At 39.1% G+C, this 16,482-nt stretch overlaps 1 protein-coding gene across 44 annotated transcripts in view; it reads right to left on the reverse strand.

The window, feature by feature from the left end:
• Positions 1 to 16,482, reverse strand: part of ERC1 (ELKS/RAB6-interacting/CAST family member 1) — a 573,654-nt gene that overhangs the window by 416,247 nt on the left and 140,925 nt on the right. For all 44 annotated transcript variants that reach the window (XR_008617636.1, XR_008617631.1, XR_008617632.1 and 41 more), the window contains 2 exons: positions 2,475 to 2,612; positions 1,067 to 1,207 (listed from right to left, as the gene is read on the reverse strand). Coding sequence is in view for 22 of the 44 variants with exons in the window: in XM_055085407.1 (XP_054941382.1) it covers positions 1,067 to 1,207; positions 2,475 to 2,612 (279 nt within the window). In the remaining 22 variants the exon portion in view is untranslated. The remainder of the gene's footprint in view (positions 1 to 1,066; positions 1,208 to 2,474; positions 2,613 to 16,482) is intronic.

Below are 16,482 nucleotides of genomic sequence, written 5' to 3' on the forward strand. Positions count from 1 at the left end.
GCCTGCGCGTCCGGAGCCTGTGCCCCGCAACGGGAGAGGCCACAACAGTGAGAGGCCCGCGTACCACAAAAAAAAAAAAAAAAAAAAGATAAAACAAAATGAATTCCCAAGAAATACCAACTGAATAGTGATTTAAAGAGCTCTACCAATACATATCCATTCCCACAAAATAAATGGAAGTAGATCAAGCTTTGTGAATGTAAGCAGTCAACCTTAGTAGCTACACTGACTTTTTTCTTCTCTTCTAATTTTGGAAGAAACATTCTATTAGAAACTTAAATTCCCATAAATTTTCCTAAAGATATTAGAAAGAAAACCCTGAGAATGTCCCTAAAGCTCATGATCATCTGATCACAAGGCATTAGGCATTTTTGCTATTTAGGTGACATCGACAAGATTCTTCAAAAGTAAAATCAGGGCTTCGCTGGTGGCGCAGTGGTTTAGAGTCTGCCTGCCGATGCAGGGGACACGGGTTCATGCCCCGGTCCGGGAGGATCCCACATGCCGCGGAGCGGCTGGGCCCGTGAGCCATGGCCACTGGGCCTGTGCGTCCGGAGCCTGTGCTCCGCGGCGGGAGAGGCCACAACAGTGAGAGGCCCGCCTAACGCAAAAAAAAAAAAAAAAAAAAAAGTAAAATCAAAGTATATTAAGTCACCTAATTGGTCAACAATCATTTAAGATTTCTCCGCCAATGTTGAGGTGATCGTTAAGAGCCGATGTAAATAGACTCCTCCTTGTGCATATTCCGTCCGTCTATCAGCTTCCTCAACATTAGCACAATATTTCTCCAAATGTAACTGGAGAAATACTGTTATTTTAGGATCTGTAAAATGTCATTAACAAGTAAGAAGCCAACTCATAACAGTTGGAAGAGGTAAGACTTAGGAAATAAATGATTCAATCTACTATATCTCTGCAAAGCTTCCTGAAATAATCCCTGCTCTAAGAAGATTCTTTAAATCTTCCAACAGATCCTTTTTTTATATGCATTATGTAAATACCAACAACATATACACACGATGCACTGGCTAAGCAAATCAAATAATTCCATTTTGGTGATCTTGACCTCTTTCTCTGAGAGGTCGCCTTGCAATACGCTGACTTTTTCTTTCAGGTCTTTAAGATCTTTTTTGTAGTTATCAATTTCCTCCTGCTTTTCTCGCTCATCTCGGTCCCGCTGGTCCTTTAAGCGTTCGATTGTCCGCTCCTGATAAGAGAGTACATCAATACATGAGAAAATTCCTTTCATACTTCTATCATATGACTGCAATTCAGCTTCTAGCTGATACAATTTCACACTTCCATCCTCCATTCAAAAGACAGTGATAGGTCGTTAACAATTTACCTTTTAAAGAATTCAACCTTCCAACCTATCTTGCCCTAATATACATCTGGTTTTGTTCTTTTGATTCCCCTAGGTTTCTTTTCCTATAACCTTAATTAGTATTAGATGTCCCTAGAGTATTCTTTTGGAATAATCTCATTTATTCAAATCCCAAGCAACAAAACACTTATACATATACCCTAAGGACAATAAGTAGCAAATATTTCTTTTCTATAGATAATTCACATGTTGCCCACAAAGCAATGGAAACAACTCACAACTCACACAGCAAAAAGGAGGAGGTTGGAGAGATTATGATTTGTTGAGCTTAAAGCATAAAGAAGGATAAAGAAAAGAGAAACCATTAAAACTTCTGTCAACAGATACTCAGGAAGTTTGAAAGTTGAAGCAATTTAAGTATATTTATGGGTATTATTTCTGAATATATTCGAGGATCAAGCCTTGATCCCTGGACAGGAAGCCTGAAACATTCTGAGTCCAAGAAGCTCAAGGGACAGTAACCCTATTCCTTAAAGAAAAAATAAGAAGAAGAAGAAGAATCTAATTAAAATGCCCCACCAAGAGTCCTTAAACCTCCTCCAAGGCATTGACACTTGTCATGTTGGGCCACTTCTTTATTTAGTCAACCATTCCTGAAAAAACTAGGTTTGCTCATGAAGGCAAAATGAAGTGGCAAGGCCACGACTAGAAAAACAGCAAGTACGCTGTATTAATAACTAAAACCCACAAATATGTTAGACCCCAACGCGGCACAGTAAAAGAGAACTAATGTTGCCTCCTGATGGTCCGTGTCCGACATTCCCACATCACCGAATTCTAGCTGACCACACACATGAAAAGAAGATAGTAAACAGGGAGCACACGGCTGATTCTTTAGAAGCTTCAGCCACTGCCCTCCAGTACGGAATCCATCCTGTGCCCATAGCAACAGATGCTTAAACTGGCAACAACAAAACGAATCTTCTTTCCCTTACACTGGGTACGTCAGCAACAGTACAGGCAGCTCTTTTCCCTTTTGCCAAAGCGACTTCTTCTGTCTTCTCTATCAAGCCTCATCACTAAAGTGATTTTCAGATTAATGAGAAAGCAGAGGAAATGTGTCTGTGAGGAGTCGGGGCCAGTCACCCACCTTCTCGGCGAGGGCCTCCTCCAAAGTAGTCAAGGCGGTGTCAGTGTTGGTGGTGTCAGCCTGCAAGGATTTGACTCGCTCCTTCAAGCTGCTCATCTGCTTTTCCTTATCTCTAAGTTGCTCTTGGAGATTTTCAATCTGAGTTGTGCACACACATTTAAGGGGGGAAAAAAAGGAAATTAAGAGAAATACAAACAGTCACAATAAAAATCATTTTAAGTTGGAAGCAGGTAAATCAGGGTTGTCAGTGTGTGCTCTGTAGAAACACTTTAACTCTAAAGGTCTTAGAACTTCATGCAAAGATTTAAACTGAGAATTTATAGCCAGAAGAGAGAAAAGACATACACATGGGTATGGTCATACATGCAGAGTCATAAATCTCTATAAAGAAATAAGGAAAGTAGCTAGGGAGAAAAGACCCAACATATAGGGATGGGGATAAAGGGTCTTAAGACCTACAGAGAGGAAAGCCATGAGAAGCTGGATTACTTCCAGAGCAACAGCGTAAATGCCCAGAGATTCCTTTAAAAAATGCTGAGGGAGGACAGCAAATTGAACAGCTGGACGCTAAGAAAAACAAATCAGCTGTAAAAAGGAAAAACTGTTCTTAAATGCCAGTGTTCAAGTTAGGTTTTTATATCATCTTTTATTTGAACAGCAAGCATTTTCAATGAAAGTTATTATTATAGTTATTCATTCCTTCATATACACTAGTACGCATTCATTTACTCAAAAAACTATTGGTGAATTCTCTATTATATGCCAGGCACTAGTGACACAAAGAAAAATGAACAGACCCGTTTTCATTATAAGATGGGAAGGGGACTTTATGTAGCTGAATCCAAGCTATGGATGGGCTTCCGTGCCATCCTAACGAGCACACATTTTAGTCTAGACAGATGGGAAGTATTAGGGACTTTTAAGCAAAGAAACAGTCCAGTCAGTTCTGTATTTCAGACTGATAATTCTGATAGCTGTGGAGAAGATATTCAATATCTAAGGGGAGTTACGTAGAGACATGTAGAGACAAACAGCTAGGAGATCGTATCAATTCAGGTAAGAGAGTTTGGAAACTAAATGAGCTAAGAGAGATGGAAAATAGGGGATGGGTTTGTGAAACAGTGTGGAAACAGCATATTATCACTAGGGAGACTGCCATACACACAATGAAAAATAGTAAGCAAAAATATGGAGGAACTGTAGAGAGATATTCTTAATAAGCAAAAGGAAAATAAGTAAGACAACTATTCTAAAACTCACAAACTTCATTCTTTCATTCAGCTACGTGCCAGGCAGTTTTCTAGGTGTTGAGGATATAGAATGAATCCAAACAGACAAAAATCCCTACCCTCAAGGAGCTTAATCCTAATACGGTAGACAAGGAATGAATGAATGAAATGAACATAGTATGTAGGATGGTGATAAATCCTACAGAGAAAAATGAAGCAGGAGAATATAATATCATCGTCTACTCTTGAACTAGCTGGTTTATTTCACATGGCTTTCAAAAAGCAACATAAATGTTATCTGCTTTGGGACGACTTTCTTGCTCTTACTCCCATGACAACAAGATGACCACACAGTCTGTATGCCATCACACATGAAAAAAGTATTGATCTATATACATACATATACACATCCCCCATTCTTTTCTCTATCTATACATTTATCTCCATTCTTCCACCTATCTATACATTATAACACGAATCTCCAACCATATTGTTATTACTCATTCTATACACATCTCCACAAACAGACTGGGTCTTACTCCTCTACCCCAGCTTTGTATCTTCATATCTAGCACACATCAGGTCTATAATAAATATTGGTTCATTAGTCAGTAAATAATACATAAGCTTGGCCTTTTATAAACTGTATTTAGGCATACACATAAACTTCTGCCAAGAAAAGAACTACAAAAGAACCTAAATCCAATCTTCAAATAATTCCTGCAACAATCAGTTTAATATAAGCTCTTTAAGGGTCTGCTTCATTCCAAGCAGACCCTTCCAAGGGGAAGAAAAAAAGGTCCCTCTCTACAGTCCATGAGAATTCCACAGCAGAACAAATAAGCTAAGCGGGGATTCCCTGGTGGCGCAGTGGTTGAGCGTCCGCCTGCCGATGCAGGGGACACGGGTTCGTGCCCCGGTCCGGGAAGATCCCACATGCAGCGGAGCGGCTGGGCCCGTGAGCCATGGCCACTGAGCCTGCGCGTCCGGAGCCTGTGCTCCGCAACGGGAGAGACCACAATAGCGAGAGGCCCGCGCACCGAGAAAAAAAAAAAAAATAAATAAGCTAAGCGAAAAGTTTCAGTGAACTCAGAATAGGGAACCATGAGTACTGTAAGGCTTGGATTTTTCACTCTTTAACAAAGGAAGAATCCTACAGGTGAACCATTGAAGTTGGCTCCAGTCTTTCCTATGCTGATAAAGTCCAAAGCATACTGTGAGAGAAAAGACCATCACATATGAAAAGCATTCGTTTCCTTTAGTTTAATCAGACACTCCTATTAGAATCTCATATGGATCGATACTTAGGTAAATTCACAACCACTAAAGAGATTTTGCCAGTTAAAAATCTAGTACTCCATAACATGCAGAAGGCAAGGCCCTGGTGTTTACATGTTTAACCAGCTGTGTGGGTCGTCCTAGTTGCTGACATATAAACCTTATACACACACAAAAAAAGATATGATCATTCTGTTGATTAGACTTTTTTACCAAGAAAGAGCAGTACAAGCACCTTTTCTAAAAAATAAAATGTCATAGACCCAACCAAGTTTTACATACAAGAAAACAGAGATTTGTTTTATGAGCCCACCTAATATACAAACAGCCCTTACATGCATAATAAGGATTATACCCTTCTTTCTCCTCCATCATCAGCATCGAAGAAAAAATTAAGACGTTAACTGTTAACAATTCCACTTGTATAATTTGTATGTAGCCCAACTATTAAAGGGATCCATTATTCTTTGCCAGCAAAAACAAAAAAAAACAAGCAAACCAACCAACCAACAGACTTTTCCTGATATACTCAGGTGCAGAAGCTGCTAAACCGGGTAAAATCCCCATTAACAAGTTCTCCCTAAGCTGCTTTCTTATCCAATTACCCAGCTGCCTAAACTGTTGAGCTGGAGGGGAGGACGAGGATGGCTGTTCCTGGAGAGCAGAAATAGCCATTCCACGGTGAGGAAAGGGCAGTGCTCACCAGGGCTGCCCCCTTCGGGCAAGCTGCTCTCGGCAAGGAAGACCCGCAGTAGACGCAGATACGTGCAAACCAGCGGCAAGAGCACTAACCCAGAAGAGGCGCTGTGTGCTGTGTGGGAGGGTGGCTGTGTACAGAGCACCTTCCGTTTACCCGGCATCATGATGGACAGCAGCTGAACGCTACTGAAAACTCCTTTTATATATCCTCACTTTGGTTGTGACTCAAAATCGTGATTTTGTGATCAAGGCTCTCTGGGTTCAGACACGTTGCTAACCAAGGGGTGAATGAATGCTATCATATTAATCTTGCCATTTTTCTCTTCTTTTAACTAACCCAATATAGAGGCTGTGAAAACTGTTCACCCTAATAGTCCCATATCACACCATTTCAGTATTTACTATGCAATTTCTATAACATATATAGCGGAAATCCCATTCTATACCAAGTTCAATTATCCACAGGATTTAAAATATACTATTTACAAAAGCTTTGACTATAACAGCTAAGAGAAAAACTGGATCAGTTATGCATATACTTGACTATTAATGATAAAGATGACTGTTTCAGAATCATGCTAAGTGTAAAAATACTCCTTTAAATATGCTCAGAATATCTACCCCCCGCAAAAGAGGAAAACTTTCCATTTTGTAGAAACAGAAACCACAGAATCCCTAAAATGGCAGTATGATAAAAACAACAAGAAATTACCTGGGATGGGGGTGGTGGAGGAGGCGGAGGCAGTGGCGACACGAGGGGCCACTAACACTTACAGAGAGTGTGGTATGTGTCAGGCACTGTTTTCAGAAATCTATGTATAACAACTATTGAAGCTCCACCATGACTATAATTATTAGGCAATCTAGCTCCAGAATTGTACTCTTAATCACTGTGCTATAAATAATATGTTCCATGATGGGGGGGAAAAAAAGAAAGAAAAGAGGAATCACACAAAGATGTCTCAAGCATCTTTCCATAAACGATTCCTTGTTATTAAGTAGTGTTTATCAATAAACACAATGTTATTACTACAGTCACATACGAAAATATTCTCCCCGACAGAAGCAAAGAAGGAAGAGGGTGGAGGTACCAGACCACTGCCAATGCAGACGAGCATCTTCCATGTACTTCCGTGTAGAGTCAAACATAACACACTAAAGCTGGTGGGCAGAACCAAAGGTACTTGATATCAGGATCAATATCATGATAGTATTAGGACAGTCTGTTTAGCCCTTCAGGGGGTAGAAGGAGGCTAGTTTATTTATACACACCGACTAAGGAGCACTTAACAATAGCTAAAAAAGCTTTTCTTCTTTTACTTTAATAACTTATACTTAATAACATTGAAAATTAATAAAAAATTGTTGCAGAAAATGATGCATTTTGTAATTCTATGGGCTCTTCCTACTTTATGCATAACCGATCTGTATTAAGAAGAAATCATTAAGCAGCTATTAACATGTATTCAATTTCTGCTGAGTAAAATTGTGTAGAGATCGAAGGAACTGGTGTTTATTCTATATATGTGTCCCTGGTGATAAATAGGGAGGGGGAGGGTCAATCAGGTTTATACATACAGCCTAAAATCATAGAGAAGAACTAAGAGTGAAGAATTCAAGAAGGAAACACTTTTTAAATAACTATTTAGAGAAAGAAGGCGTTTTCCTTAAAATGACCTCTCTAATTAGAGTATAACTCTGTTAACTGGGCTAGAAAGAAAATAGAAATAATTATTACATTATATAGAGCCTTTCTTCTCCTTGTACAATTTTTATTTTACAAAGAGAGAAAAGCTGATGAAAGAGGAGGAAGACTAATGCAGAATGCATGCTGCACGTGAATCCATCAAATCTGCACACCAGCTCCACACTGGCACAGATTTCTTAACATCTTTTGTTTTGGTTTTTATCAGCATTGCCAGTTGTCAGAAACTATCATGGTTCAATGTGGGTGATTTATTCCTAGTCAAGTGGAACTGATTACTCTGCTGCTGAGGCCCTAATCACTGAGCAAATGTAGAAGGGACTTCCGATAGGATGTAGTTCTAAGGACAAGAAATCCCAAAATACTTCTTGCAGTCACCTAGCTACTTGGAACATCATTTAAAGGAAAGAATTTTTTTTGATGATGCCTCCCCACTCGTTCTAAGCAGCCATCAGTGTCAAATATATTGTGGAAAGCAAGTTACTCAGAAAGGCTCTGACCTTTACCTTCTTGGTTAATAATACCTCTCAGTATCAGTGGTAAAAGTTCAGTCTGGGACTTCCCTGGTGGCGCAGTGGTTGAGAGTCCGCCTGCCGATGCAGGGGACACGGGCTCGTGCCCCGGTCTGGGAAGATCCCACATGCCGTGGAGCGGCTGGGCCCGTGAGCCATGGCCGCTGAGCCTGCGCTCTGCCGTGGGAGAGGCCACAACAGTGAGAGGCCCGTGTACCGCATAAAAAAAAAAAAAAAAAAAAAAAAAAGGTACAGTCTGGATGAACTGGTCATTATCAGCTGGCAAAAGAGATCTACAGTAATCCATGGGATCTAAAAAGGAAAAATTCACTATGTCCGCTGATCTACGCAATTGTTTGTCTACCATCCTGCAGGCCTGTGAAATGTACTAACAAGGCACAACTATACTTTACCAAAATGATCAGGGTTTACCCAGACTGTACTGGCCTCTAAATTTTACTTGTCCAGTTATGTGTTTCCAATGATTAGAGGATACAAGAGTTAACAAAGTCATGTGGAACTCTAAGCAGTGTTTTAAACACAATTTAGGTTGTTAAAACTCCCATATCCATATTCTCAATTACTGTTTAGGGTCTTTAGTAAGCCCAGCAAAGATTCTGGCTGACAACCAATTATTTCTTTGGTTGAGTTTCCCTCCCAATTGTGTTATTCTCTCCTCATATAAGTAATGGATGGATTACCGTGATGAATAAATAGCTAGCTATGTCCCACTGGGCAAGTTACTTGTTCTTTCTAATTACTTACCTACAAGACAAAGACCACTAATATTCCTTTCAATTCTAAAATACAACTGTATTCTTATGATGGGAAAGATGAGAACGTTTAAAAAGCAATAAACTTCAGCAGAGTACTACTGTATTTTATCTTAAAAACTGTTCAAATTGAACTATACAGGAAGTATAGGTATGACCTTTAGGCAAATACAGAGTCCATTGCTCTGGTTAGATTTTATTAATTGCTGGGAGGGAAAGTAAGTTCCTTGACAGACTTGCTCATGGTACAGATAATGGAACTAGGACCTCTTGAATTAAAATAACTGGATAATATGAAGCAAAAGCTGGTGAGACCAAAGGTCACTGCTAGTCAAGATCTGCTTGGTAGACAATTAAGGAAATGGCTTAAATACTTCTTTTTATATCTGGCAGGCATATATAAAAACTTGATGGATATTCATGTGCTAAAATTGCTCAAAAAAAAAAAAGAGGATCCATAAATCCATAGTGGCTATCCTTTTGAAACAGCGGCAATGATGAGACTGTACTTAGGACCTCAATTCACATCTATACAAATGGCATCCCTTGAAGTTGTACAATAACAATAGACAGAACACTCTTAGATCTAATAGTTCACTACATTTTAGTGATGAAAGAACTCAGTATTTTTAAGTAACTAATTAAAGCAGACACACTAGGCTTAGTTTCTGCCCATCCCCCCACAAAGAACCACTATTCTCTGTATTACTTATTACCAATAACAAAGTTGGGAAAAATCAAGTACATAACAATAGAAGGCTAGCTAAATTAAATATGCTCTATCAACCATTACAGTTCATATACTTGATGATTAATTAAGGATATGCCAACTTCTTTATTATACAATATTATCTGAAGAAGAAAAGTTATCAAAATGTACAATATTATCCCAATTTGAAGGAAAAGCTTATTTTTACATAGAATTTTCCTTGTTATACCTTTTCCACATTTTTCAAATATTCAGAATGGACATACATCATTTCAACGATAATGACAAAAGCAATAATTTTCTAACTCCTATCTGAGAAATCTTAGGATTTACAAGAAATATGATTAGGATCATGATAAGAGAGATTCTCCTAACATATGCACTTACCAACATGGGAAATCTCTAGGGGTTTCTGTGGGACATGTGAGCATGTCTATTTAACCCACATCTTCCACAGGTTCATACTGTGGGACCAAACCAAGCTGTCAGAGACCTGGGGGGTTTTCTGCAATGCCAAAGAAAGACTGAGAGATGACAAATGAATCCAGAGAAACCAAGACTTTCAAAACCGATTTGAAATATAAGGTCCAAAGGAAACAGCAATAGGATGCTTCACATATTTTAAGTCTAAATTCAAGTTCATCTCACTAAATTTTTATTTTAGCCAGGCCTACCTTTATGGCCTGAAGTAAGCTAACTTGTACTAAAAGTCAATCCTAGTGTGACAAGGCTGGGTTTCCCAAGAAGCAGACCTTGAGACAGATTTTACTGTTCAAGAAATTAGAGGGTGCTCTTGGGATCAATACCAGTGGAAAGGAAGTGGGGGTGGGGGAGCATGATGGTGCCGAGGGAGAAATTAGGCTGCCATGAAGTCCCAAAGGATTCAGACAACCCCATGGGGAGCTCTGAACCTGCGATGACCTTTCAGAGTTGCCCCAAGTCAGGGCAATGGCTTCAAGCCCTTGTACCCTACAGGGATCAATCACTGGATACCAATGGGAAGGGATGTGGCCTTGTACAAGGTAGGTCTCTTTAGCCAAGGCAATCTCCACAGGGGATGCTTCCAGCACCTGGGGGAATACATCCTTCAACCCTCAGGGGGGATCTGGGTCACTCATCACGGCATCCATTATACCCAGCAGCTATGTATGCTCTTTCTAGTTAAATAATATTTAACATGAAAGTGTAACCGCCCTCAATTTATGCTGTATTTGAACCATACACATAATTTTATGGCTTTGTAAAACCTAGAGACCCTTGTATCCCAACTTGATTGTTTCACCAATGGTGGGCATTCTGAAGCAGGAGTTCAGGGGTGGCCTTTAAGGTGTGTCTGACATCCCAGTCCACACAAATGAGCCACGTGCATTTTTACATGAAGAGCACCCACAGCTTTCATCAGATTGTCAAAAGGGTAGGAGAAAAGTTAGAAATCATTAAATAGTGGCATTCTTTTCAAATACCCGCAATACTTTCTAAAATGAATAGCCACTTCACTTAAAATTGCTTGCTTAGCTGTTTTACAAAGATACTGTGTTACCAAATTTGCTGTGTAAGAGTTTGGCCTGGTTGGGATGCAGGGAGAATAGATCCAAACAACAGTTCCTCACCTATATGCAATGGAAGCCCAAGAATCTTATTAAATTTAGTAAATTCTCCTTGGTCAACTTGAATGACTTTTCTAACCTGAAAACCCCCTGTAGGAAAAAAAAGTGTTAGGAGAAAAAAGTAAGGAGGCCTGGCAATTACAGGAAGATAAAACAGATAAAGGACAAAATACAGGTCTGATGCTGGAAGCTATTTTCTGGTGAGGGTGTACACATCGGTATGGCAGAGAGAAGGAAGAACACAAAAAGCTACTTCATCGAAGTTTGATTTAACAACTTCCTCAGGAGGGTAGTTATTTCAGCTTCTCAACTAGAGCTGACAGGGACCTAGGCGCGTCTACCCCACAGGTGAGAATGCAATGCAAGTTAATTCATGACAAATTATAAGCAGTTTTAAGCAGAAGAAAATATTAACTGTGCTTCAAAACTTTGATCAAGCATTTTTTTCCCCAAATCCTTGGCCCCTTTCTAGATACTTATCTATGTAATATTTATACTGTGACAAGTTTCTGCTACAAGGTCTCCTGAGAGACTACTAAGAACAACCTCTGTACCAAAAGGAATCTGACCCTTCCATATTGACTTATTAATTACCATTTTTCAAGTTTAAAATATGTTTTCAGTCAAAACAGACGTCAGGGCACTCCAAACTAGAGCTTGCAAGACTGAGAATATTAATATGGCATACGATCAATAGAAAATGGGTACATTACATAAATCCTCAAATTAGTCATGAAGCTGCTTAAAAGTCCAAAGAAATGATGTTTTAATAAGAGTCAAAATTACTTCTGTGTTATACAAAGCATTACACTATAAGCCTTTGAATGCTTCTCGTTTATATTATACCCTAGCACTTGAAAATAAAGCATTTATCCAAAGGCTATGTTCTCTCAGGTCCATTCCTATTGCTTCCATGATAATGGTAGTAGAACAAGTTTCTACATCTCTCCAGGTGAAAAATACAAGGCTTTTAAAAACACATCCACTCTTATCCCAGGAATGCCAGGTTGATTCACCATACAAAAATCAATCAATATAATGTACCATATTAATAAAGAACAGAAACCACATGATCATCCCAATAGCTACAGAAAAAGCATTTGACAAAATCCAACACCTCTTCATGATAAAAAACACCCAATAAACTAGGAATAGAAGGGAACTTCCTCAACTGGATAAAAGGCATCTGTAAAAAACCCAGTTAACATCATACTTAAGGTGAAAAATGAAAACCTTTCCCCTAAGATAAAGAACAAGACAAGGATGTCCACTCTCACCACCTCTATTCATCATTATACTGGACAATTAGGGAAGGGCAATTAGGGAAGAAAAAGAAATAGAAGGCAGCCACACTGGAAAGAAAAGGTACAACTACCTCTATTTGCAGATGGCATTATCTTATACACAGAAAATACTAAAGAATCCACTAAAACACCATTAAAGATAATAAACCAATTTAGCCAAATTTCAAAACCCAAGACCAATAAACAAAAGTCACTTGGATGTCTTTACACTGAAAATAAATAATGAAAAATGAAGTAAAGAAAATTCCATTTACAATAGCAGCAAAAATAATAAAATATTTAGGAATAAATTTAAAGAACTGCAAGGCTTGTAAACTGAAAACTACAAAACATCAATGAAAGAAACTAAAAACAACCTAAATAAGTTAAAAGACATCTTGTGCTGATCAACTGAAAGACCTGATGTTGGGGGAGGTTTACTTCTTTTTTTGGACTCCCAAAAGCCAAAACGATCTTGAAAAGGAACAAAGGTAGAGGATTCAGTGTCCAATATCAAAATCTACTACAGGGCTTCCCTGGTGGCGCAGTGGTTGAGAGTCCGCCTGCCGAAGCAGGGGATACGGGTTCGGGCCCCGGTCCGGGAGGATCCCACATGCCGTGGAGCGGCTGGGCCCGTGAGCCACGGCCGCTGAGCCTGCGCGTCCGGAGCCTGTACTCCGCAATGGGAGAGGCCACGGCAGTGAGAGGCCCGCGTACCGCAAGAAAAAAAAAAAAGGGACTAAAAATCTACTACAAAGCTACAGTAGGGCTACCCTGGTGGCAAGGTGGTTGAGGGTCCGCCTGCCGATGCAGGGGACACGGGTTCGTGCCCCAGTCCAGAAGATCCCACATGCCGCGGAGCAGCTGGGCCCGTGAACCATGGCCACTGAGCCTGCGCGTCCGGAGCCTGTGCTCCACAACGGGAGAGGCCAGGACAGTGAGAGGCCCCTGTACCGCAAAAAAGGAAAAAAAAAAAAAACGCTACAGTTATCAAGACAGTGTGATGTGGGACACAGACAGACATATAAATTGAGGGAACAGAACTTAAAGTTCAGAAATGAACATGTGTGTCTATGTACAACTGATTTTTAGCAATGGTCCCAAGACCATTCAGTGGAAAAAGAACAGTCTTTTCAACAAATGGTGCTGGGACAAATGGATATCCACATGCAAAATAATGAAGTTGGATCCCTACCTTACACCATATGCAAAAATTAACTAGGAATGGACCAAAGACCTAAATGTGAAAGCTAAAACTATAAAACTCTTAGAAGAAAACACAGGAGGAAATCTTTATGACCTTCAATTAGGCAATGGTTTCTTAGATATTATGTCAAAAACATAAGCAACTAAGGAAAAAACAGATAAATTGGACTTCATCAAATTTAAAACTGTTGTGCATCAAAGGATGCTATCAAGACAGTGAAGAGATAACCCAGAGAATGGGAGAAATATTTGCAAATCACTTATCTGATATGGATGGAATCTCCCAAATAAAGACTTTCTAGAACTCAACAATAAAAAGACAAATAACTCAATTTAAAAATGGGCAAAGGATCTGAATAGACATTTCTCCAAAGAAGATACACAGGTGGCCAGCAACTACATGAAAAGACATTCAACATCATTAGTCATTATGGAAATACAAGTCAAAACCACAACAACATACCACCGCACACCCATTAGAATGGCTATTTGAAAAAGAAAAATAACTAGTGTTGGCAGAAATGTAAAATGGTTCAGCCACTTTAGAAACAGTTTGGCAGTTCCTCAAAAAGTTACAGGTAAAGTTAACATCAATTCCATCCCAAGATAGAAACTCAAGAGAAATGAAAAACATATGCTCATACAAAAACTTGTACATAGATGTAACACAATCATTATTCAAGTGGAAACCACCCAAACGTCCAGAAACTGATGAATGGATTAAAAAAAATGTGCTGTATTCATTACAATGGAATATTATTCAGTCATAAAAAGGAATAAAGTACTGACACTTGCTACAACATAATGAACCTTGAAAACATTAAGTTAAAGAAGCAAGACATAAAAAGCTACATATTATATGATTAAATTTACATGAAATGTCTAGAAGAAGCAAATTGATAAAGACAAAAAATAGGTAGTGGTTGCAGACTATAGGGGTTGTGACAGGTATGGGTTTCTTTTTAGGGTCATGAAAATGTTCTGGAACTGGACAAAAGTGATAGTTGCACAACCTTGTAAGTATACCAAAAACAACTGAATTATATAGTTTAAATTAGTAAAGTTTATGGTATGTGAATTATATCTCAGTTAGGGAGGAAAAAAGCATCAATCCAATTAACCCCATGGTGCTAGCTTTAAAAGTCAAGGTTCCCCCCTCCCCCCCTCCACCCAGGGGTTTTTACAACCAAAAAATGTTTCTAGACCTTGTACAATGCCCCTTTTGAGACAAAACTGTCCCTCCCTTCCCAATTAAGAAACACTGATATAAATGCAATGAGATTATAATCTATTAATTTGAGTGTCAATCTTTAAAAAGCATAGTTTCTGTGACAGAATAAGAAAATAGAAAAAAAAAAAAAGGCAAGGTTCCCAATATCCATCAACAAAGCGTGAAACTACTCTAGTACTGAGATTTATCTGGCGTTATTCCCCAAATAACACAAATACAGATAACAGTTTAGTCAAGTTTCTCTGTTCTTAATGGACTTAGAAATTCTCTTGCAATCAGTGTGTCATCCATGCACATACTCAGTCTGACGCACTTCTAGATGGCGTCTCTTCCACGTTAGATCACTCATATGCAAAAGTTTTCATCTAGACAGTTGTGCTGCTCAACTACGATGATCTCCAAATTAAATACGTAGCATTAATTCACCTTCTGCTGTCAGCCTGCCCTTTCCACACACCTTATTCCTCTGTACCCTTTTCCTATCAATTATTTTCATACCCAGTGATAATGCCTCAATTGGGTAAAACAATTTGAAACTGTTTAGAATTCCTTCTGGTTTGAAGTGACTTCTGTTGACAGCAATGGATGATAGTAGACATCCTATGAATAAGAGATTAAAACACTGAGCAGAACATGGAAATACACAAAAAAGCCATACGACAACAGAAAGGAAAGTGAGAGCTTTATTACCATACCACACAAACAAAATCTCGCCCTCGTATTCTTAATCCTTTATCCAACATTTTTATTCAATTGGAGCAGATATTTTGCACAGACGGCCGCAACAATGTCTCCGACTTTACGGCTCTTCTGTAGGTGGCTTTGCCACTCCTCCAGTAAGACATGGAGTATTTTTCTTGACGCTCCCGCCACCAAAGTTAGGTCCTGTGACTACTGTGACCAAAAGAGTACAGACAAAAGGAATCCCCTGCTGCTTCCAAACCAACTCCTAGAGTAACCCTTAACTGGCCACGGAGTCACGGAGCCATAGGCCAAGGAATACCCAGGCAGGATGTACGCAAATGAAGCAACCATCCTGGTAGTGGGTCACCCAGCTGCAGACACCCCCAGCTGTCACCAAACAAATCAGGGACAAACTACGGAAGAGAGCCCTTCCTGAATTCCTGACTCACAAATAAAATGACAGTTTACTCCACTAAGCTTCAGCAATAGTTTATTATGCAGCAAGAGGTTTTCCTCCCCCTGTCTACCTTTACAATGCTATTGCTCTTTCTGTTTTAATCACCGATATCGAAAGTGTACTGTTTCTAGATTATCAGAAGATAGGGATGAGGCATGTTGTGTTTTCTTTTATTGTTTTTGTGTTTTGGAGAGGGGTGTTCTGGAAGAGGAGGGATGGTGAGGAGGAACATATCATAATGAAAAGATATTCTGTAACAAAGTAAACTAAGATCCTCCCTTTTTTAGGGAAGAATTCTTCAATCATTGTAAGATGTCACTTGTATAATACCAGCATCAGTTAAAAATGGTTATCTACTGACAAATGGAAGTTAAATCAGACTTTGCAAGTTCAACTATCTACCCTCCTTAAGGTTTACTTGAGAGAGTGAGGGGAAAAAAGTTATATGAAGCAAAGTAAATCCATATGGAGCATATTCCCCGGCAGAAATGTTATCATCAATCAGACTTCATTTACTATGCACTGTTTTTTTCAACAAAATATTTCAAGAATTTAGCTATACATATTTTCCACTGAGGAAAAAAATTTTTAATTAAACTGAGTTTTATTAAAAAATAATAAAGAGGGGGCTTCCC

Source organism: Physeter macrocephalus, chromosome 6, assembly GCF_002837175.3.
Source record: "Physeter macrocephalus isolate SW-GA chromosome 6, ASM283717v5, whole genome shotgun sequence".
In the NCBI taxonomy this organism is placed as follows: domain Eukaryota; kingdom Metazoa; phylum Chordata; class Mammalia; order Artiodactyla; family Physeteridae; genus Physeter; species Physeter macrocephalus.